Genomic DNA, 23,887 nt, shown 5'->3' on the forward strand with positions numbered 1-23,887 from the left:
CATTTTAAAAACTGAAGCAGTAGACTTTGAAAAAAGTTAATATTTGTATCATTCTCAAAACTTTTGGCCATGACTATATACTTAAGACCAGGATTATTTGGTTTACACGTACTAGGATGGCATTACCTGCTTGTCTAGCATTATGATGCTATTATAGGGATTGAGACATTTATTTGGAGTGCATTTTTCTCCTCTACTGGCCCTGTGAACATGATTATAATCATGGTTCCTTGGTCTGTTTTTTAAGTGTTTTTAAATTTTTCAGGTGTTTCTTTTGCTTATTTTATTGCCAAATAAAGATATTTAAATTGACCTGGTGTGCTATTGCCCTTTTTGCATACATACTTTTTTCTGGTTCAGTTAAGAGCAACATACGGTTATTAGTTTAGGCAGATTTAAAGGAGAAGTCCAGCAAAATCAGCTGGGGGTGGGTGAAACATAATAAAAAAAAAGTGCTGCATCACCAGACCCTGTTGTATATTTTTTTTTTTTTTTTTTTTACAGATTCTGTGTATGTCACAACACAGCAGGAGAGGATGGGATTATAGCCCACTCTTCCAGGGGACGCTGTACCCTAGCTTGACCCTACATATGACCTTGATTATCATTGGTCAATCCGACTGCCTAGTATAGGTTGGCAATAAAAAAGGAAAAAAAAGAAACACAAAAAAAAAATCTCATAAAAATAAGCCAATCTCATTGGCAAAAAATGCCAACATTTAGTAATATGCCTTGCTATCCTTTTCCCATCCTACCGTTTTATACTCCATCAGTTCCATCTGAAGTCTTGTAATTTCATTTCGAAGTGCATTTATTTGTTGACTTGTTCGGTCCTGGTTAGCCATGACTTTGTTCTTTATATTTCTTGCTCTATTAGCGTATTTAAGTGTGTTCAGCGTCTCCATAAAATCCCTATCTGAAGGGCTCACACATGCAATCATTACAGTTTGGCTATAAAATAAAGATAAAAAATGTTGTAGTAAAACAGTTATTTTCTCCGAAAAATCTAGAAATGACAAAATATTGTATTTACAAGGTTTATAGAAATTAGCACTGTATGGCTATGTTTGCATGACGTCTTTTTCCTTTCTTTCTTTTTTTTTTTTTAAATAACAGCCATCATTTTGAGTTAAAAAATGACATGATTGACATGATCATTATTTTGACGTACGCACAGACAACATCCGTCATTTTATACACTGTGTGGATTGGATGTCCGTAATTCCATTGACTTCAATGCATTGCATTAAGGTCAAATAAAATGTGGTAAAGTGCACTGAGGTCAATTAAAATGCAGACGTCATGTTAAAAAGAAAAAGCACTTAGTGTGAACAGAGCCTTTGCCATAATACATTATCCATTCATTTATGAAACTGATGTAAACATACAGCCTTTTGCCACACAAACCATTAAATGAAGAAGTCTGTCACGTTCACACTGTGTATATGCAGTCTGTGTAACTGATCCATTTTTAAATGGTTACTTTTACTATACACAAAAACGTGGTGAACTACGTCATTGATCACCAAGTCAATGGAAATACAGATCCAAACAGATAGGTCTGTTTTTTCATCAGGTTTTTTTCCCATTATATGGATGCATTAAATGGACTGCAAAAAATGCAGTGTGAGTCCAGCCTAAATTGAAACCGAAAATTAAAGCTTCATAATGTAACTTTTGTTAATGGGAAAGCAATTTTAACACTGATATGCATAGGTATGCTTATATATATTTACGAAGTGTGTGATGTTATAAAAACACCTGTACATTGTATCTGATGCCTGTGTGTGTAAAGAGTAGTAATAATGTATTTCTACGTATAAGCAAGAAAGCAATAAAACTGTCAGTGTGCATTCAATGAACACCTGAACAGGCCCTAAGAGAAATACAAAAACTGAAACATGTTCAAACATGAACAAAAAGGATATATACCTGTTACCACCAAGGGAGTCCTGAAGTAGCCTTGTCAGCTTGGAATCTCTATAAGGCACATGTGTTACTTTTTTACTTTTGTCCCCTAAAGCACTTATCACGTTTCCAAGAGCCAGCTAAGAAATAAAAATATTACCCATATTAGAGAATATCTTAAATTTACTATTGAAACTTACTTATACAGACTGAGTACATCAGTGGAAACTGTGACAATCAGTGGCTCCGGATTAAAAGCAACCTGCCATGGCTTTCATGCTGCCCGAGTTACAAGTCAGCGAGAAAGTCCTAAATACCTTTTTCCTGCCCCACCAATTCTGATGTTTGCAATAAATTAGAATATCAACAAAAAAATGTTTTTTCCAGTAATTCAGTTCAAAAAGTGACCTCATATATTCTATAGCGTCATTACATACAGAGTGAACCTTTTCAAGTGTTTATTTCTGTTAATGATTATGGATTACAGCCAAGAAAAACCCAAAAGTCAGTATTTCAGAAAATTAGGATATTATATAAAACCAACTGAAAAAAAAAAAAAAAAGGTTTTTAACAGAAATGTCGACCAAATGAAAAGTCTTCAGTAAATGCCCTCAATACTTGGTCAGGGCACCTTTTGCATGAATGACGGCATCAATGCACCGTGGCATGGAGGCGATCAGCTGATGGCACTGCAAAGATATTATTGAAGCCCAGGTTGCTTTGATAGCGGCCTTCAGCTCGTCTGCATAGTTGGGTCTGGTTTCTTTCATCTTTCTCTTGACAATACCCCATAAATTCTCTATGGGGTTAAGGTGTGGCGAGTTTGCTGGCCAAGCAAGCACAGTGATGCTGTGGTTAGGAAACCAGGTATTGGTACTTTTGGCAGTGTGGACAGGCACCAAATCCTGCTGGAAGATGAAAATTCCATCTCCAAAAATCTTTTCAGCACAGGGAAGCATAAAGTGCCCTCAAATTTCCTGGTAGACGCCAGCAGCGTTGACTTTGGTGTTGATGAAACACAGTGAACCTACACCAGCAGATGACATGGCTCCCCAAACCATCACTGATTGTGGAAACTTCACACTAGACCTCAAGCAGCTTGGATTGTGTGCCTCTCCACTCTTCCTCTAGACTCTGGGACCTTGATTTCCAAATGAAATGCAAAATTTACTTTCATCTGAAATCAGCACCTTGGGCCACTGATCAACAGTCCAGTTCTTCTTTTCTTTGGCCCAGATAAGACGCTTCTGGCATTGTTTATTGGTTAGGAGTGGCTTGACACATGGGATGCAACACTTGTAGCTCATGTCCTGCAGACGTCTGTATGTGGTGGCCTTTGAAGCACTGACTCCAGCAGCAGTCCACTCTTTGTGAATCTCTTCCAAATTTTTTACCTGCATTTTTGTTACAATCCTGTTAAGACTGCGGTTCTCCAGGCTGCTTGTGCACCTTTTTCTACCACACTTTTTTGTTCCACTCAACTTTCCATCAATATGCTTTGATACAGAACTCTGAGAACAGCCAGCTTCTTTAGCAATGAACTTTTGTGGCTTACCCTCCTTGTGGAGTGTGTGAATGACTGCCTTCTGGACATCTGTCAAGTCAGCAGTCTTCCCCATGATTGTGTTGCATACTGAACCAGACTAAGGGACCTTTTATAACACTTAGGAAGCCACTGCAGGTGTTTTTGGTTAATAATACTAATTTTCTGAAATACTGACTTTTTGGTTTTTCTTGGCTGTAATCCATAATCATCAACTTTAACAGAAATAAACAAAAGAAAAAGTTCACTCTGTATGTAATGACTCTATAGAATATATGAGGTCACTTTTTGAATTACTGAAAAAAAAATTTTTTGTTGATATTCTAATTTATTGCAAACCAATGTAGATCTCTCCCTATATACTTACAGAGGGAGGTCTATCAATTATGCTGGTGGGGCATAGAGAAGTTACCAGGAACAGCCCCAATGACTCATGATCCAGGCAGCATGAAGGCCATGACAGGTTCCCAACTCACAGAGAGAGATATTCTTATAAAATAAAATGGTTTACAGGAACTGCCAATAAAATCTTAAAATATATTTTCCACTTTCACCAAATACAAATTCATAAACCACAATACACTTTTATTTTAAAATACACATAATACAGATATCTCAGCCTCTGCAGATGAAAATAAAGCTTCTCATTTATTGACAGCAAGCAGAGATACTAAAACCATGAAAAATTTAATTAAAAAGTATATATTGTACAATTGTATAACTATAGTATACAATTAATGATTTGCAGCATCAGTAAATCAAATCCTGAAATCTTTCAGTTTTCAGTCTGACCCTAAAAAATTAATAAGTAAATAAATTAAAAAATATATATATTTATTTTAAAATGACTAGGCAGTGCTAGGTGTTAGACTACGCTTCTCAGAATTTCAGACTATTGAGACTGCTGGCAGACTATAGCTCTTAGATCAACAAGAGAAGTATTGTAATACATATGAACAGTTACTGAACTTAAAGTATATAAATATTGTAAAATTATTGAAATTATCATGTAAAGTAAAAATAAATAAAAAGTTTAAAATTTCAATAGATTTGTCCACAAATTTTTAGCACTACATTTCCATGTTCTATCTCAAGCATGTCAAATAAGGATTGGCTTATGTGAGAACAGATTTATTCAGGGGTCTGATTGATAGGGTGAGAAGCTACTAAGCTGCTTCTTGGCCCGATCTAGCCATTGACTCATCTAACTATGTATATTAGTGATTATACCCAATGCCACTTTAGTCAGTGTAATAAAGCTCACATAACCTTTTATAGTTGTAACTTTTTTTTTCCAAAAAGGATTAGTGAATTCAATGGCAAGGAAGCTAGTTATACAGTAGTCTATTGTGAAATAAGCCCTTAATCTTACTAGACCACAGTTGATAGAAATTCCTTCTTTAGCTCTGTCTCCTGTAGCTCCTGTACGTTTAAGTCGCTCTGAGCCAGCCAAATCAACAAAATGGAACTTGGCAGTAAGAGTTTCAAACTCATTCATTTGTGTGGACTCTGATGTTATCCTATTATCTAAGTCATTCTCCTGTAAAAGAAAAGGGAGGAAAAAAGCTTTAAGAGAGAATATTTAGGTAGCAATAAAAAAACAAAGATGATTTACTTAGTTTCACAAGACCTAAAGGAGAAGTCCAGAGATTTAGGGTGCCTTCACACCTACCGTATCGCAGCAGAAAATCCGCTGCGGATCCGCAGCAGATTTAGCTTAATGAATGAACACAGCATTAAGTACGCACTGTCAAATCCGCTGCGGATCCGCAGCAGATTTGTAAGTGCGGATTTAATGCTGTGTTCATTCATTTAGTTAAATCTGCTGCGGATCCGCAGCGGATTTTCTGCTGCGACACGGTAGGTGTGAAGGCACCCTTAAAGAGATTGTGAAGTCACAATCTGACCCCCCCAAACCGCTTGTACCTTCACATAGCTGCTTTTAAAGTGACTCTGTACCCACAATCTGACCCCCCCAACCGCTTGTACCTTCGGATAGCTGCTTTTAATCCAAGATCTGTCCTGCGGTCCGTTTGGCAGGTGATGCAGTTATTGTTCTAAAAAAGAAACTTTTAAACTGGTAGCCCGTGCCCTACGGGAGTGGCCTAGATTGTGTATGCATTAGGCTGGCAAACCCTCTCTGTCCCTCCTCCCCTCCTCCTCATCATTAGGAATGCTCCAGGCAGATTGCCTACTATTCGTCAGCTGTGTCGGCCCGACACATGGGCTGGATCGTTAAGGCACCTGTGCAAATGTTCAGCATGGAGAAAATGTTCCAGTGGCATTGCTAATGATGAAGAGGGTGGGGAGGAGGGACGGAGGGGTGGTGCAAAGTTAGGGCACAGATATTCTAAGCCACGCCTGTAGGGCAAGAGGCTGTAAGTTTAAAAGTTGTTTTTTAAGACAATAACTGCATCACCTGCCAAACGGACCGCAGGACAGATCTTGGATTAAAAGCAGCTATCCGAAGGTACAAGTGGTTTGGGGGCCAGATTGTGGGTACAGAGTCGCTTTAAAAAAAAATTCAAAGGGCTCCCTGTGATGTTGCCGCACTGGATTGCTGCTCCAGGACCCCCACCGGGCTCCAGGATCTCCTTCACAGCAGATGTCACAACCCAGTTCCGTATCATCGGAACTCAAGGGAAAATGCCTTCCGGTGGGGGTCCTGAAGCCTGTCACATGGTGCTTCATGAACATGATCGTTTATGTTACCCCTGCCCCTTCCAGGTGACAATTTTTTAAAATGGCCAGACTTCTCCTTTAGGGTATATTCACACGGACGGGCTCGCAGCGAGATTCTCGCTGCGAGCCCGGCGGGTCCTGGCAGTTCCCATACACTACATACTTGCTGCGGTCTAAACGATCGCAGCGAGTATGTAATTATACCGCCCTTAACCCCTTCCGCTCCCCCGCTGTGTATATACTTTACCTGTCCTCGCTGCACGGGTCCGGCGTCCTGCTCTCCTGTCCGGCCAATCAGTGTGTTGCCCAGCCGCAGCCACTGATTGGCCGGGCGGGAGAGCAGGACGCCGGACCCGTGCAGCGAGGACAGGTAAAGTATATACACAGCGGGGGAGCAGAAGGGGTTAAGGGCGGAATAATTACATACTCGCTGCGGTCGTTTAGACCGCAGCAAGTATGTAGTGTATGGGAACTGCCAGGACCTGCCGGGCTCGCAGCGAGAATATCGCTGCGAGCCCGTCCGTGTGAATATACCCTTAAGGTGGCTATACACATTATAACGTCACTCCACAAATTTCTTTCTTTAGAAGTGGTCATACAAGGCTTTTAATTAGGAAGGTTAAATTGGAACTATTATACTGGAAAAAAAAGAATCATTTAGGTTTAACAACAGTTTTATGAACAAATCTATAAAGTATAGGAAGGGGCATTCACCACATCAGCAGAACATAAGGGTTTCTGTAATTTATTAACATTGGATGTTTTTTGGCTAAGAAAACGGTTATACATACTGCATCAAGTTTTGAACAAACTCGGGTTTGACATAGGTGGACTGTAAATATGGCATGTGACCGAGAACTCTGCACATTCATTTGCGTACTGGCAGTAGTTCTAGATAAGGCACCAAGCTTCAAACACTGCATCATCTGAAAGAAAAAGAAAATATATATATATATATATATATATATATATATAATCTGTAATTAGCTAGGCATATAAGAAATCTGGTTTGTAATAGAGTCATAAATACTTAAAAGAAACAAGTAAAAACTGTCTAAAACTAAAGGTGGCCATACACATTAGATAAAAGTAGGTTTCTGGTCAAACAAAACACTGTGAGAAGCCATACACATTACACGATCAATGACATCAGCAATATTCTAAAATTGTTTAGTGAATATCCTGGGAACTTTCTTACATTACTCTGAAACATCCTGACAATATTTCCCAAAAAATCTCTCATTAGTGAAAGATCTTTCTTGAACTAAAAACCATATTAGATGGTCCAACGCACAGGATAAGCAAGCAACGTTCTCCTAGATGTCCATGTAGCTCTTTCAATAAAAAATAAAACAATGTTATTCTTACCTCTCTGCGCTCTCCTGATGTCCTCCTGCCATGCCTCAGCATCATGTGCTGACTGCTTCTACAAATGAACCAGTCTCTGCAGTGACAGACCACTGTTCTGTCTTGGTCAGTGAGTGGCTGAGTGAGCTGTTACCGCAGAGACAGGTTTGTCTGTGCAGAGACGCAGAAGGACGACACTGGGGGAGCGGAGAGGTAAGCATAACATCTTTATTATTTTCTATGTACTGATGCCAGAATACCCTTTAATTAGCCTTCAGCCGCGCAACAGCTATTACGGCATGTTTACACAGAGAGATTTATCTGACAGATCTTTGAAGCCAAAGCAAGGAACAGACTATGAACAGAGAACAGGTCATAAAGGAAAGACTGAGATTTCTCCTCTTTTCAAATCCATTCCTGGCTTTGGCCTAAAAAAATGTTTCAGATAAATCTCTCTGTGTAAACGCACCATTACAGAGAGTAATGCACAGCTGCCAGCCCATAATTCTTAAGCAGATAATGGGGCCTTTTAGATTCTTCATCCATCAATCATCCAAAAAATTTCAACACAGACGACTTTTTTTTTTTAGCCAATAACAGTCTGTCATCTGTTGACTAAAACGTAGTTTGTATTAGATTGGTTTTATACATTTCGCTTGAAATCATCAACGTTAAATCGAGGATGCATAGGCACCTTAAACGGTCGTAGTTGACGTGGCAGCTTTTCTCTCTTAAAAGGGTACTCCAGGAAAGAAAATGTCCTTTAAATCAACTGATTTCAGAAAGTGCCTGAGATTTGTAATTGTCTTCTATTAAAAAATCTCAAGTCTTCCAGTACTTATCAGCTGCTGTATGTCCTGCAGGAAGGGATGTATTATTTCCAGTCTTACACAGTGCTCTGCTGTCAGAGGTTTTCTATGGGGATTTGCTACTGCTTACGACAGTTCTTATCGTGCACAGAGGTGGCAGCAGAGAGCATTTTATCAAACTGGAAACAATACACCACTTTCTGCAAGACATACAGCAGCTGATAAGTACTGGAAGACTGGACATTTTTTATCCAGTTGATTTAAAAGGAAAAAAAATATATATCGCTTGAGTACCCCTTTAACCCCTTAACGACAAAGGGCGTATATTTTCGCCCTATTGCCGGTAAGGGTGTTCAGAGCGGGGCCGCGCCCGCTAATATAGTAATCAGATGCAGCTGTCAAACATGACAGCTGCATCTGATTACCAGATTCAGCCGTTCCCTGGTGTCTAGTGGCGGAGATCGCTCCCCCGGGACGTTATCTCAGAGGAGCGATCTCCTTGTCTGAAGCCGGCCGGGGACCACTCCAACATGGCGCCGTCCCCGGCTCGGCACTCGTTTACTTCCGGCTGCAGCAGCCAGAAGTAAACGAGTGCCTATCTTATGGATCTCTGCAGCATATCTATGCTGCAGAGATGTCTATGAGAGATCAGTGCACTTATACTAGAAGTCCCCCAGGGGGGCTTCTAGTATAAGTGTAAAAGTTAAAAAAAAAGTGTTGTTGTCAATAAAAAGCCCCCTCCCCCAATAAAAGTCAGAATCACCCCCCTTTTCCCAGGTTATAAATAAAAGTAAATAAATAAACAAACATGTTTGCTATCGCCGCGTGCGTAATCGCCCGAACTATTAATTAATCACATTCCTGATCTCGCACGGTAAACGGCGTCAGTGCCAAAAAATCCCAAAGTGCAAAATTGCGCATTTTTGGTCGCATCAAATCCAGAAAGATTGTAATAAAAAGCGATCAAAAAGTCGTATATGCGCAATCAATGTACTGATAGAAAGTAAACATCATGGTACAAAAAATGACACCTGACACAGCCCCGTAAACCAAAGGATAAAAGCGCTATAAGCCTGGGAATGGAGCGATTTTAAGTGACGTATATTTGTTGACAATGGTTTGAATTTTTTACAGGCCATCAGATACAATATAAGTTATACATGTTACATATCGTTGTAATCGTAACAATTTGAGGAACATATATAACAAGTCAGTTTTACCCCAGGGCGAATGGCGTAAAAACACATTTCCCCAAATTTTTTTTTTTCAATTTCACCACACATTTATTTTTTTTTCCGGTTTTCCAGTGTACTTTATGCAAAAATTCAGCCCGTCATTGCAAAGTACAATTAGTGACGCAAAAAATAAGGGCTCATGTGGGTTTCTGGGTGGAAAAATGCAAGTGCTATGGCCTTTTAAGCACAAGGAGGAAAAAACGAAAACGCAAAAATCGAAATTGGCTCTGTCTTTAAGGGGTTAAACGTCTTTGGTTGCTAAAGGCAACAACAACAAAAAAATCAACAAAAAGGCAACAAAAATAAAATAGATAATATCCCGTGTTTCTGAATCCAAACAATATAAAAGGTAATACAAAAAATTCACTAGTAAAAAGGCAAAAAGAATAGACATTCTTATGCAAAGTAACTATATAACAAGCGACTATGGGCCTAGTGACACATTGTTTTGTTAGGATTTATTTGCTGTAATTTTTGCAAAACCACAGCAAAACCGCAATCTGTGAAAAAACCCTTAGGGCTCAGATATAAGAAAACAAAACAGCTTTATGAGCAATAAAAAGATATTTAGTTTCATGTTTGATTATTGTATGGAAAGCTGAAACTTGCTTTTCCAGCAAGGAAAACATAGGCAGAACAAAAACAAAGCTCCCACACAGCAGAATATCACAAGTGTTCATTAAAATACACAACTAAAAGGGGTATACCGGGAAGGGGACGGTTGAAAACAATTACATCCACTTATCTCCTTGGCTCAGCACTGTCAGCTTCATTCCACTGCTCTGGTCCGCCAGTGTGTAGCCACTTCCTGGTCTTAAGACATGACGTTGCAGGCCCACTGGCAGTCAGCGGCAGGACTCCGCTACAGCAACTGAATGGCTGAGCAAGCCCAAGGGTACTATTTCAAGGGCCGAGGAGAGCCCGATCAACGATGTAAACGAGCGCCGATCTGCTAGATCGACGCTCATTTACTGGGCCTATTCCGCGATGATCGTTTTTGCCCGATGATCGTTGAGCGAGGGCTGCAGGGACATCGTTACCGATAACCTTGCAGTTCTTGCACAATACATTACCTGTCAGGTCTCCGCTCCGTCCTCCTCCCCCGGTCCGGCGCGCTCTAGCTTCAGAATGGCCTGTCAGCTGACAGGCCACTCAGCCAATCACAGGCCGCGGGGGTCCTGGCCTGTGATTGGCTGAGCGCTCCGTCAGCTTACAGGCCATTCTGAAGCCAGAGCGCGCGGGACCCGGGGAGGAAGAGCAGAGCAGAAACCCTGACAGGTAATGTATGCTGCTGCTGCTGCTTCTCAAATGTTCGGTTGCCCGCCGTGCACCGCTATTCAACCATAGCGATGCACGGTGGGCGAACGATGATTTTAGGTCTGGCCCTAAATGAACGATCAGCCGATGACACGATCATCGGCTGATCGTTCTCTCTATTTCACAGAGAGATAATCGGCCGAATGGGGCAGATTATCGTTACTGTGGTAAAGGGCCCTAAAACATACCATCTCAAGACCAGGAAAAGGCCACACAACCAGGGACTGGAGCAGCGGAATGCGGGTGATCGTGCTGGAGCCAGGGAGGTGAGTGGATGTAATTGTTTTCACACAGCCTCTCCCAAAGCATTTCAAAAGAAGGGGTCCTGGCCATAATACCCCTTTAAAGGAAACCTGTTGTTGCATTCCTTTGGAAAGGCAAGGCAAAAGTCAATGAGGCCGTCTCTCTACGGCTCAGTTTTGCAGGACTTAATTGATATTCCTCACCCTACTGTCAATCAAGCCCAGCAGGACAAGGAGAAACAGAGCCCTCCTTCATGACTCTTCTTTAGGAATTCCTGAATGGTCCCACGCATGGTTTTCATAATTTGAATTATTGGTCTTAATTCCCTTTGTTTACATGGGGCAGATATGCTGCATACTTATTTCAGAAGAAAATCTACAGTGTTTGCAAAACAGATTTTAAATAAGCTTTTTTAATGCAGAAATGCTGCAGAAGATTTGCAGTGTATGCACCTTGTATAAACATAAAACGTATACCAGATAATATTATAGGCTATGTTTCCAAACAGTATTTTGGTCAGTATTTTGCAACGTAAACCAGGAGTGGATTGAAAATACAGAAAGGCTATGTTCTTACACTGTTGAAATTTAGTGGATAGCCGCCATTTACTGGCAAATAATTGCTGTTATTGTAATTTAAAAAGTTGTTTTGAAATAATGGTCGTTATTTGCTGTTTAATAACATCCATCCACTAAATTCCAACAGTTTGTGAACATAGCCTTTCTGTGCTTTTAATCCACTCCTGGTTTTGGTTAAAAAATACTGACCAAATACTGAGCAAAAATAAATATTGTGTGTGAACATAGCCATAAGGTGCATTTAAATCTGCCATATCTGTAGGGTTGACCGGCTTTGTTACAGTTTCACAGCTGCATGATGATATAATAAATCTTCCCACAGTCAGTTCCATTAGATACAGCAGATCTGCAGCCACACCCTAGTCATTGCTGCAGTCAGGAGATGGAATCTCTGCTATGAAGCCGGGTAATAAATCATTTCCCTCTAATTGACTTACAGTTGAGGCTGGAAAAATATCAGACAAGAATCAGAGCTGTGCTACCACATCATGATATTTCTAAGATGAGCATTACTGCAAAACCTGACATAAAACATTTATTAAATCAAGGGTATAGCCGGCTCTTTTATATATTTAGACGTCGTTTCTAATACAAAAAAATGAAAGCTGCTACATAAAAAAGATTTTACAGATACTACAGATCTAACAGCAGGTTGGAAGACTACAACCTGCTCTTATGTTCCCATCGTGACGAAAACACCCATTTTCATTAAACCTTCCATTTTATTAATATGTAAATTGGGCGATTCATTAACGCAGCACTAAAGCCCACAGTGCACTGATCCACCTGCCCGCCCCCTCATGATAAATATTGAAGCGTGTTCTGCCGTGACATCACTCCAGCCCTCATCACTGTAAGGTAAGGATCAAGTTAAAGCTATCAGCAGGTTCTGGCCAGTGAATCTGCTGATATGTGCCAGCAGCTATTTACCTTAGGACCGCAGTGCCGCTGTTTACATCCTTGTGGGGCCGGAACTAGGCAGATTTTGGATGGTTGTTCATATGCTAATTAGCGGGTTCCGAGCATTTGGGACGTTCCCCATGTGCCCAGAGCACCCGCTCGGCCCACCTAGCCTGCCCTCCCGGCCCACCTACTATACATATTCATATATGCATAGTTAGGCCGCTTGTTACTGTGCATAAGCAGGGAGCAGCCTGTAACAAGCGGCCTAACTATGCATATATGAATATGTATAGTAGGCGGGCCGAGAGGCCAGGCTAGGCGTGCCAAGCGGGTGCTCCGGGAGCATGGGGAACGCCCCAAATGCCCCAAACCCGCTAATTAGCATATCAACAATCATCCAAAATCTGCCCAGTACCGGACCCCACAAGAGTATAAACAGTGGCACTGCTGTCCTAAGGTAAATAGCGTCTGGCACATATCAGCAGGTTCACTGGCCCGAACCTGCTGATAGTGCCGCTTAAAAAAAAAAAAAAAATGATGATCCTCAGCTTTCAGGGAGCTTCTAACCTGCTGCTCATTTGCCTTTAAATAATGTCAAACAATATTTTACAGCTCCCATATTCGATGATGCCACATTTGAACCACATTTCTATACAAATAGGCGACACCTGGGGCTATACACACTTCTTTGTTGTCATTGAATGGAAACAGATTATGGTAAAACAATATTAAATAAACAAAAAACTGTTCCTGGAGAGCGGGGAAAGGCACACACCTCTGCCTCAGAGGCCACATTACGTGTTGTTACTCCAACTGTATAAATTCCTCCACTGGAATCTTCATGGATCTTTATGTTAGATTTTTTGTTCCTGGCTTCAATATCCCGTGTTGTGTCAAACAAATCAAGTACCTCTTCATTATAAAGCTATAGCCCAGAAACAAAAAAAGAACCATATTAAAAAAAAATTAAAACAGGTTATGCAGTCAAAGTTAGTTAAAGCAAATTTGCACTTCCAAGTAACTTTTCGGGATAAGCTGATGCGTGTGTACACATAAGTAGTAGCATAATTTATGGCCATTCTATCACTAGTATCTGGCATTTTGTCCCCAGTTTTTCCCTTAGCAAGCGCAAGAGAGAATAAATAAAAACTGTCAAACAGCAGGGTCATAGTAATCATTCACCGCACCCATCATTCACTAAACTTGGTTACCCAGGCTTAGAAAAACATGGCCACTTTGTACCATAAACACCACCACTCTTGTCTTCAGTTTGGAGGTGGTTTTGCAGCTCAGTTCAATGGAGTCAACGGAGCTGAACTGCAATACCACGCACAACTTGAAGACAGGGGTGGTGCTGTTTTTCAAGAAAGTAGCTGTGCTTTTTCTAATCTTGGATAACCTTTTAGGGTGCCTTAAGATGTACCGGATCAGCAGCGAATTTCACACTGCGAGTCTGCAGCAAAATCCGCTGCGGATCCTGGTATCATGAAGGCCTATGGGGTCACATACTCGCAGCAGAATTTTCATTCTGCTGCAGATATGTTACCCGGCCGCAGCCCTGGCCCGAAGCATACAAGCTGCAGCCCTGTCTCCATGTCTGTCTGTATCTTTCTGTCTAGAGATAAGCAAATTTACACTAACAATCAAAAGTGCTTCAATATCTCTGCAATCCGCTCATTAGCCGGCTGCCTTTTAACTCACTGCTGCTCCTCACGGGGTGCTGGGAAAAGCTGGATCCAGTCCTGGGAAAATTCTCCCAGTTGCATTTTTATCTGATAAAATATATTACGAAGTATTTTTTATGCTTGGTTGTAGTTTATCAAAAGAGTAGTTCCTAGGGGTATTCCCATCTCAGCCATTTATAGTATAGTATAGTAATAGTAAAATTGCACATACAGTTTTTGAGCTACACTTTGTAGTTTACATAAATATTAGCAACATAATGCCAAAGCAGCCAAAGAACAAAATCTTCAAAAGTAAGAAAATAGGTGCACATATCTGCTCAACAACAAGGCCTATATTAGGTATGTTCAATAAAAGTTCATACACGGGATCACCAAATCAAATTACTATATGCAGCGCAGACAAATCTTAGCTGGGTCCTGGAAAGGGTCATTTTCTCAAAACCAGTAAACAGAATTTAGCACAAGGTAGATGCATTAGGCACCAGAAAATCAAATACTAGGGCAAAATGCAAAACCTGGTCATTACGGCTAATTTTAGTCCAATTCATGCCTGACAAGGCAAGGAGAAATTCAGATTTTTTTGCACTACTTGCTGCAGCTCTTTTACCTATTCATCTCAGCAATTATATAGTACCTGGTTGCCTGCGTGGAACATATTAACTTACAGATACAATGTCAATTACACTGTTAAAAGCAAAAATATATGAAACAAACCTCCAGGAACTGGGCATTCACTTTAAAATCTGGTGGCGGGATACCCTGTTCTAGTGCAGCTTGTTTTCGTTCATTAATTCGGCGGAAAAGATGTCTTACAGCTCTGGGAATGATACCTTGCTCCTCCTCGGTTATATTCACGTCAAACCCAGTTCCCATTGTGTACGTTTTACCAGATCCTGTCTAAATAGTAAAAGAAATGTACATTAGTCAGTAATATCAGCAATATATTATACATTTAGCAGAACTGCAAATGAAGACACCACATATATTTTATTGCACAAATGGGTCATTGTAAAACTAGGAAAAGCAAAAATTACAAAAGTAGCACATTGGGTTGTAAGTAGACTGGCAGACCACTGCTGGAGCCTACAGCCGGCAATAGGTTGTTTATATGTTGCTTCCTCCCAGCAGAGAGTACTGGGGAACACTGAGATGAGAGAAGGCCTGATGAGACCACTGGGAAACCAAGCTGTCACTACTAGACAAGTGAAAAGGGGGCTGCTTAGCCTACTGTGAAAGTTACTAGGGAAGTGAAGGGGAATCTGTACAGCAATTTCTAGAAAGGCAGGAGGAATATTGTCATTTAAAGGACAAGTGCCATGAAAAACTTTTTCCCAGTAATTGAAGCACATTACAAAGTTATATAACTGTGTAATATGCTTCAATCACCTATCTGCCTCCCTTCCCTGTCTTTTCCCCCCTCCACCCCCCACCAGGAAGTGTCCTAACTCACACAGACCTGATTACTGTCGTCACCGTCACCAGGCAGCTCCTTCTTGTGAGGATGAGTCATCAGCAGGAGGGCTGCTCTAGGTCCTGTCACACCAGCCTCCCCCTCCCCTCCTTGTCAGGTGACTCTGCTTCCTCAGCTTATCTTCTCTAGTGATATGACTCCTTCACTGAGTCCACAGCAGCAGGAGAGAGGGTATGAGGGGAGGGGGAGAGAGGGTATGAGGGGAGGAGGGAGCTGCCTAAGTGCCGGAGTCAGTTGGAGGGAAGATAAGCAAGTGAGATGTGACAAGTGATGGCTTGCAGTTGTTCAGCCAATGGGAGCTGAGCAAGCTGTCACCTGACAAGGCAGAGGAGGGGGGAGGCTAGTGTAACAGGAGAAGGAGCTGAGAGAAGAGCTTGGTGACGGTGACGACAGTAATCAGGTCTGTGTGAGTCAGGACACTTCCTGGTGGGGGGTGGAGGGGGGAAAAGGCAGGGAAGGGAGGCAGATAGGTGATTGAAGCATATTACACAGTTATATAACTTTGTAATGTGCTTCAATTACTGGGAAAAAGTTTTTCATGGCACTTGTCCTTTAAGTAGTCACAATAGAGATGTTGGGGGGGGGGAGGGGAGGGCATATTTATTCACACAGAACACACTTTAAAGTGACACTGTCACCCCCTTTTTGCATTATTACTTCTCTACACAGGTGTAAAGGGTAAATTTTGCAGTTTTCATACCTTATTCTATCTCATACATCATGGTGCTTGTTCCATTAAAAAGTGATCTTTATCTGTGGATTGTGTTACCTGGATGGGTGGCGCTTCACGGTCACAGCGCCACTTAGTCCCGCCCATATTGCCACTGTAGGACAACACCCATCCCCCCCCCCCCCCCCGACATCAACGATGCATAGGCCCCGTCCCCTCAGTGGCCATTGGTATGGGCCAACATAGAGGGTGTGGGGCCTAGACTTTTAGGCTGGCCTGTTCCAATGGTAACTGATGGGGCAGGGCCTATGTGCAATGACACCACGGGGCGGGGGCAACGGTGACGATGTGGGCAGGCATAGGTGGCGCTACAATCCACAGATAATTAAAGATCACATTTAGGTGTTAGGTCTAGGAGAAACATGGTACCTTTCACATATATATATATATATATATATATATATATATATATATATTATAATAATATAATATATATATAAAGTGTCAGAGAGGCTTTCCAAATCTTGATCTGTTACAAGCTGGAAAACCTTCTAACTGTTCCTGCCATACCTGAACCTGCCTGATTGACAGGCAGCTGAGCTCCAAGCAGGGTAAGGGATAAAAAGGCAGGTGTTACATACAGCCTTGGAAGATCAGGAGCTTGGGAAAGCCTCTCTGACACTTTTCACTATAGAATAAAAAGAATGTTCTACATTCTGGAAGCAAAGACAGGTATATGAAAGATACCACGTATCTCTTAAACTAATAGCTATCTAACAGTTTCAGCAAATTGAAATGTGAATTGAATCTGACAGATTCCCTTTCAAATAAGAGACATCAAATATCTGGACTGGCTAGGCCATTGTTGACGTCTAACCCCATGTTAGAAATACAGCAAGAAAATAATCTAAGAATTTAAAGAGATTAAGGTCAGGAAAAAGATACAAAAAGATGGCAAATGCACTGACTGTTCCTAAATACTCAAAAGCACAAGCACATTTAGCTCCAACATGCTGAAAACCATATAAACAGCACCCTGACTAAAGTAACAAGGTAGTGGCTCAGTGATGCTCTGTCACTGGAAGGCTGGGTTCACACTACGTATATTTCAGTCAGTATTGTGGTCCTCATATTGCAACCAAAACCAGGAGTGGATTAAAAACACAGAAAGGCTCTGTTCACACAATGGTGAAATTGAGTGGATGGCCGCCATATAACAGTAAATAACGGCCATTATTTCAATATAACAGCCGTTGTTTTAAAATAACAGCAAATATTTGCCATTAAATGGCGGCCATCCACTCAATTTCAACATTGTGTGAACAGATCCTTTCTGTGTTTTTAATCCACTCCTGGTTTTGGTTGCAATATGAGGACCACAATACTGACTGAAATATACGTAGTGTGAACCCAGCCCAAACCTGCAACATGGATTCAATAAGATATAAGGAAATCCTAGGAGAAATCAAGACGCCTTTCCTTAAGGAAGCTAAAGTTTGAACTTCTCTGAATCTTCCAACAGGACAATAAACCTAAACATGCCTCAAAGTCCTCCAAGATTTTTTTTTTTTACATAATTCCAAAGAAGTTGTTACAGTCACTTGACTTAAACCCCATAGAAATTTTCTGGCAGCAAGAAAACCCATGAACTGGGTGCAAGTGCTAATGAGGAAGGTGCTAAGATTTTTCAGGAAAGCTGCCAGAAGCTGATGTCTGGTTATGCACCACCTTTGCAGCAAAAAGGCGGAGTACTAAAGGCACTTGTCATGAAGGGGGGTTAATAAAGCAATAATCCTGAGAATGCAGTAGTCTTTGAAAGCTGCATCAAAAGCTGTTCAGCTTTCACATTTTGCAAATAAACCAAATTTCTAACGGAAGTTGAATATTTTTGCTTAACACCACATACACTTTTTCCAAAATAAGTTGTAGAATTGCAGAATATAAATTATAACACCAAATACAGTATTCTTACTTGGCCATAGGCAAAAACGGTGGCGTTGTATCCTTCAAAGCAGCCTTCGATAAGTTTCTCTGTACATTGCATGTAGATTTCATCTTGTCTGGAATCAATGTCAAAGACATAGTCAAATGTGAATGCCTTATCTTTTCCTAGGAAGACTTGGGGTTCACCAGGTGTCACAGAAGTGCAAATATGACAGCCTTCAATCTTTTCTTTGGCAAGTTGCGGACGAATCCTGAAGAAAAAAAAAAAAAAAAAAGGTCAGTAAGAAGTTTTACAGAACATACTACATTACTGTAAAATTATACTATAGGGGTATTCTGTAGTATGTACACAGACGGCCTCAGATCTCCAGTAAGCTGTAATTTCTAGCAATGAATACAAACTATTCACAAATATCTGGCACGAATACCAGGCGCTCAAAAATAACTTTCTACCATTACGTCAGATTAAACCAACAACATACTCCTGACATTTCCAAGCACAGCAAATGTAGCTGTATATCTTTCTTTCTAGGCACTGTCATTTCAACAAACCTTCCACAGATCAATGATAGAAGTGAATATAAGAAGTTCTGTATACCTATAAGTTATTAGACAAAAATGCTTCTTTCTAGAGAGACACTTGAAGCTTGTGCTTTTACTTAAGCTTAGATCCTTTACTATCACATTAGGCAATTATGGTATTGCAAAAACATCTAATAGGTAGGGTCCTGAGGCTGAAGCTGTCTAATACTATATGATATTTTTGAATACAAAAACGGAATCTACACAACTTTGAACATTTCTTTGGCTACCCACTTCCGCATTATAATCTGTAAATGTAACCATTTTTAAAACAATGTGTGACATACAACAGTTCTGTACCGTACTCCTTTCTACAGTTAGTTTTGTGGGGGGGGGGGGGTCTGAAATCAAAGCAGCATTTCCACTGACCTCATGAAGGTCTTCCTTCAAATTTATAGTCATGTAGCCTTTAGTAAATTCTAGTTTGCATTGTATTGGTTACTTAACAAATTACTAACTGCACATCCCTGCTTTGAACAGTTGCCAAGTAAATGCCATAAACAACGCCTGAAGATTCCGAAAAATGCAGATTCTCAAGTTTTTGAATACAGGGCAAAAAAAGGCTGTGTAGAGGGCTGTATACGGGCTTGTTTCCATACAGTATACCCAAGTTAAAAAAAAACATATCTGTTGTGGCAAATGTTACTTCTCCAGGACAGAACCACAACACTGTAAAGCATGCCTTGTGAGATACGAGATACGCTACTGAACTGTTTATAACATTTAGTCTAGAGCTATGGACATAGATAATGTGTTAAAGCCAGGAGGTCAGCCAGTGGGTGTAGGCTACCATTTCCTGACATGCATGCCATTGACACACATTTGTGTATAGAAGATTTCCTCTGGTGAGAGATGAGGCATAACCAAAACTGCAAGCCCTTTCATCACATATGTCTATGTCTAAATGTGTTTGAGATTTTCTGCCATAGGTTATGCTGCAATTTTGTATTCTGTTGCAGATGGTGCTGTGAATGGGGGAATGCAGGCTGCAGCGAAAATCAAATGGATATATGAACGGTACCAGGTTTCTCTCTGGCCTAACAGGTATCTAACAGTGTCAGCAGTTTAGAATGTGAATTGCAGCTGACAGATTCCCTTTCATTGTGACAATAATATTACTCTTAAAGATCAGAAGAGAAGATTTCTAGTCCGTTTGTTCCAGTTGAGTTAGGCTAAAGCAAATACTAAAGAGCTAAGTGTTCTATAATGCTTCCACATGCAGGCATTACAAGCATGAAGAAAAGCATTAGTGAACAGCCTGGTCACTGTAGCCACACAGAGAAGCTTGTGTTTGTCATGTCCTGTTTCAATGCGATACTTTTTCTATATTAAGAGGTACTGAAGAGTTTCTTTTACACCATTGGAACACATGAAATCATGATTTATCAAGTGTCATACAGAGGTTTATTTCACAAACCCATTATCTGTTAGGTCCTCTTCACACTTCAGGAAAATCTGTCCGTTTTTCTTATCAGGAATTTCTGTCAAGATTTCCTGACCTACTGGGTTGCATTGAACACTGACACCCTTCAGGATTTTTACTGAAGGGTGTCCGTTCAGGAAAACAGGTCAGGAAGTTATAGAACCTGTCCTATTTTTATCAGGATTTCTTGAGCAGATTCCCCCATTGGGGAGCTCAGGAAATTCTGATGCACATCAAGAAATCCTGAAAACACCCTTGATTTTTTCCTAAACGTAAAAACTGATTTCTGATGGTTTCCTGAAGCATCCTGATCAGGATTTCTTGACAGTAAAAACGGACAGGGACATGTGAAAAGGGACTTAAAACAAGATGTCCAAACATTTTTATTTACATAAAGAGGTTGTCCAGATATTTTTTTTCTTTCAAATCAACTGGTGTCAATAAGATTAGAATAGATTAGTAATTTACTTCTATTTAAAAACCTCAAGTCTTACCATACTTCACAACTATATATCCAGCAGGAAGTGCTCTCACAGACACAGTGCTCTCTGCTGACACCTCTGTCCATGTCAGCAACTGTCCAGAGCAGTAGCAAATCCCCATAGAAAACTCTCCTGCTCAGGGCAGATCCTGTCTTGGCCAGAGGTGTCAGCAGAGAGCACAGAGTCTGAATGTAAATAAAACACAATTTCCTGTATGACGTATAGTAGCTTATAAGTATGGGAAGACTTGAGATTTTTTTTTAACCCTTTAAGGATGGGGCCAATTTTCGTTTTTGCATTTTCGTTTTTTCCTCCTTGTGTTTAAAAGGCCATAGCACTTCCATTTTTTCACCTAGAAACCCACATGAGCCCTTATTTTTTGCGTCACTAATTGTACTTTGCAATGACAGGCTGAATTTTTGCATAAAGTACACTGCGAAACCAGAAAAAAATTCAAAGTGTGGTGAAAATCGTTCCATTCCCAGGCTTATAGCGCTTTTATCCATGGGTCTATGGGGCTGTGTGAGGTGTCAGTTTTTGCGCCATTATGTGATCTTTCTATCGGTACCTTGATTGCGCATATACGAATTTTTGATCGCTTTTTATTAAATTATTTCTGGATTTGATGCAACCAAAAATGCGCAATTTTGCACTCTGGGATTTGTTTGCGCTGACGCTGTTTACCGTGCGAGATCAGGAATGTGATTAATTAATAGTTCGGGTGATTACGCACGCGGCGATAGCAAACATGTTTATTTATTTATTTTCTTTTATTTATAACCTGGGAAAAGGAGGTGATTCAGACTTTTATTAGGGGAGGGGGCTTTTTACTAATAATACTTTTTTTTTTTTTTTACACTTATACTAGAAGCCCCTCTGGGGGGCTTCTAGTATATACACTTTGATCTCTCATTGAGATCTTTGCTGTATAGTTATACAGCAAAGATCAACGAGATCGGCACTCGTTTGCTTTCGGCTGCTGCAGCCGAAAACAAACGAGTGCCGAGCCGGGGTCAGTGCCATCTTGGAGCGGACCCCGGCCGGCAGCAGGTACAGAGATCGCTCCTCCGGGACGTTGTCTCCCCCACTAGACACCAGGGAAGTGCTGCAGCTGGTAATCGGAGGCAGCTGTCAACTTTGACAGCTGCCTCAGATTACCTGATTAGCGGGCACAGCGATCAGACCGTGCCAGCTAATAGCCGCGGTCCCAGGCTACACGCGACACCCGGGATCGCGGTGGTTGAGAGCGGCCCCGCTCTGAACACCTCCTGAGGACATATGACGTACCGGTACGTCATATGTCCTTAAGAGGTTAATAGAAGTAAATTACAAATATATATAACTTTCTGACACCAGTTGATTTGAATGAATTTTTTTTTTTTTTTGCCAGACAACCCCTTTAAATATTGTTCCTATTCCAGCACTTTCTCAGTCCCCTGCTAATATCTGCTTCCTGATCCTTTGCCTTTCTGACCTTTGCAAACAATAACTGGCTGTATCAGGTCACCTTTGCAGTCACCAGTTGATTATAGCTGTGACAGTCCATTAACAGGGACCAGGAAGACCAGAGGGAAATCTAGAAAGATAGGGTCAGAACTACAAAGGTGGATGATTGATAAGGCGAGTATGACTTTTTTTTTTTTTTTTTTTTAATACAGCTCAACACTAACACTAACACTTTGGCCTTAGACTACAATGAAGCGAAAATGGCAGAATTAGCCAGTGGCCAGAGAGAGGGGCATGGTGCTCACAGCCACAGGGCTTTCTTTCTGGCTGTATAATCATATTGCAGTTTTGTGTTTTTGTTTTTTTTTTTTAACCACAGTGACTGTTCATGCCCATTTGACATTAAAGCGGTTATCCAGTGAAAATCTTTTTCTTTCAAATCAACTGGTTTCACAAAGTTATATAGATTTGTAATATACTTCTATTTAAAAATCTCAAGTCTTCCCATACCTATCAGCTGCTGTATGTCCTGCAGAAAATGTTTTCTTTTCAGTCTCACACAGTGCTCTCTGCTAACATCTCTGTCCGAGACAGGAACTGTCCAGAGTAGCAGCAACTCCCCATTGAAATCCTCAACATCTGAGTATTATAGCTGAATCCACCTAAAAGCCTAATACTTAGCTGCAACATTAGAGAGCTATAGAAGGGCTTTAAAATGTAGGGTATTATAAAGTTGGAATCCCTCCCAAGTTTCTAAAAGGCACAAGGCCTACAAATCTATCAGCAAAAATAGATTTTACTAAAAAACTAAATGGAGAGGGTTGAATAAGCCACTGCCAAACACCTGTGACAAAAACCTGTATGCCTTAAAAACACCAAAATTCAACAGTCTCAGTCAGCACACCATCATACAAAAATATAGTCAGCTGGTCTCGCAGAGATCGCCTGGTTCAGTTGGCCATGCTAATGTCTATAAGCACCTTTACAATACAATTTGTCATTTATTCTATTCTTTGCTGAGAAGGGTTCCCTTGCAAGGCATTGTAACAAAAGGGCAAAGAGACTGGAAGTAATGTAATAAACATCTATTCCCAGACTGTACATAAAAGAATAGAAAGTGTTTAAAGTTTCCTGTATTTAGTTCCCCTTTAAATACAAAACAGAATCTGACCTGCAAACAGAAAAAAAGACTAATAAGATTATCCAAAAGCTTTCTTCATTATTAAATAAACCGGTGTGAGTCAGCCTTGTTGGCTTCCTTTCATCCACATCAGTCCTCCAGCAGACAGATCATGGCTAGCTGCTACATTTGCAGTAATGTAATTGTACAGGAAAAGAAAAGGAGCAGTTCAGATTTCAGCAGCCTCTGGGCAGGTTGTACACTGTCAGACCTGATATCAGAATGGCAAACCCGGGATACAGTGGTCCACAGCACCAAGAATCTGTCCACAACATTTTCACCAGGTAGTATAAAATGAGTCCACAAGTCACACATTAAGGCTAAGTTCACACACAGTATTTTTGCTCAGTATTTTGGTCCTCATATTGCAACCAAAACCAGGAGTGGATGGAAAACACAGAAAGGCTCTGTTCACACAACGTTGAAATTTAGTGGATGG

The 23,887-nt window shown here is 40.8% G+C and overlaps 1 protein-coding gene across 8 annotated transcripts in view; it reads right to left on the reverse strand.

The window, feature by feature from the left end:
- KIF21A (kinesin family member 21A) overlaps positions 1 to 23,887 on the reverse strand; it is a 107,973-nt gene that overhangs the window by 59,572 nt on the left and 24,514 nt on the right. For all 8 annotated transcript variants that reach the window (XM_069977221.1, XM_069977200.1, XM_069977190.1 and 5 more), the window contains exons 2-8: positions 18,364 to 18,586; positions 14,965 to 15,147; positions 13,341 to 13,490; positions 6,925 to 7,059; positions 4,824 to 4,991; positions 1,933 to 2,048; positions 756 to 951 (exon numbers count right to left, since the gene is read on the reverse strand). In XM_069977221.1, the coding sequence (XP_069833322.1) occupies positions 756 to 951; positions 1,933 to 2,048; positions 4,824 to 4,991; positions 6,925 to 7,059; positions 13,341 to 13,490; positions 14,965 to 15,147; positions 18,364 to 18,586 (1,171 nt within the window). The remainder of the gene's footprint in view (positions 1 to 755; positions 952 to 1,932; positions 2,049 to 4,823; positions 4,992 to 6,924; positions 7,060 to 13,340; positions 13,491 to 14,964; positions 15,148 to 18,363; positions 18,587 to 23,887) is intronic.

The sequence above is a fragment of the Dendropsophus ebraccatus genome, chromosome 1, assembly GCF_027789765.1.
Source record: "Dendropsophus ebraccatus isolate aDenEbr1 chromosome 1, aDenEbr1.pat, whole genome shotgun sequence".
Lineage (NCBI taxonomy): Eukaryota > Metazoa > Chordata > Amphibia > Anura > Hylidae > Dendropsophus > Dendropsophus ebraccatus.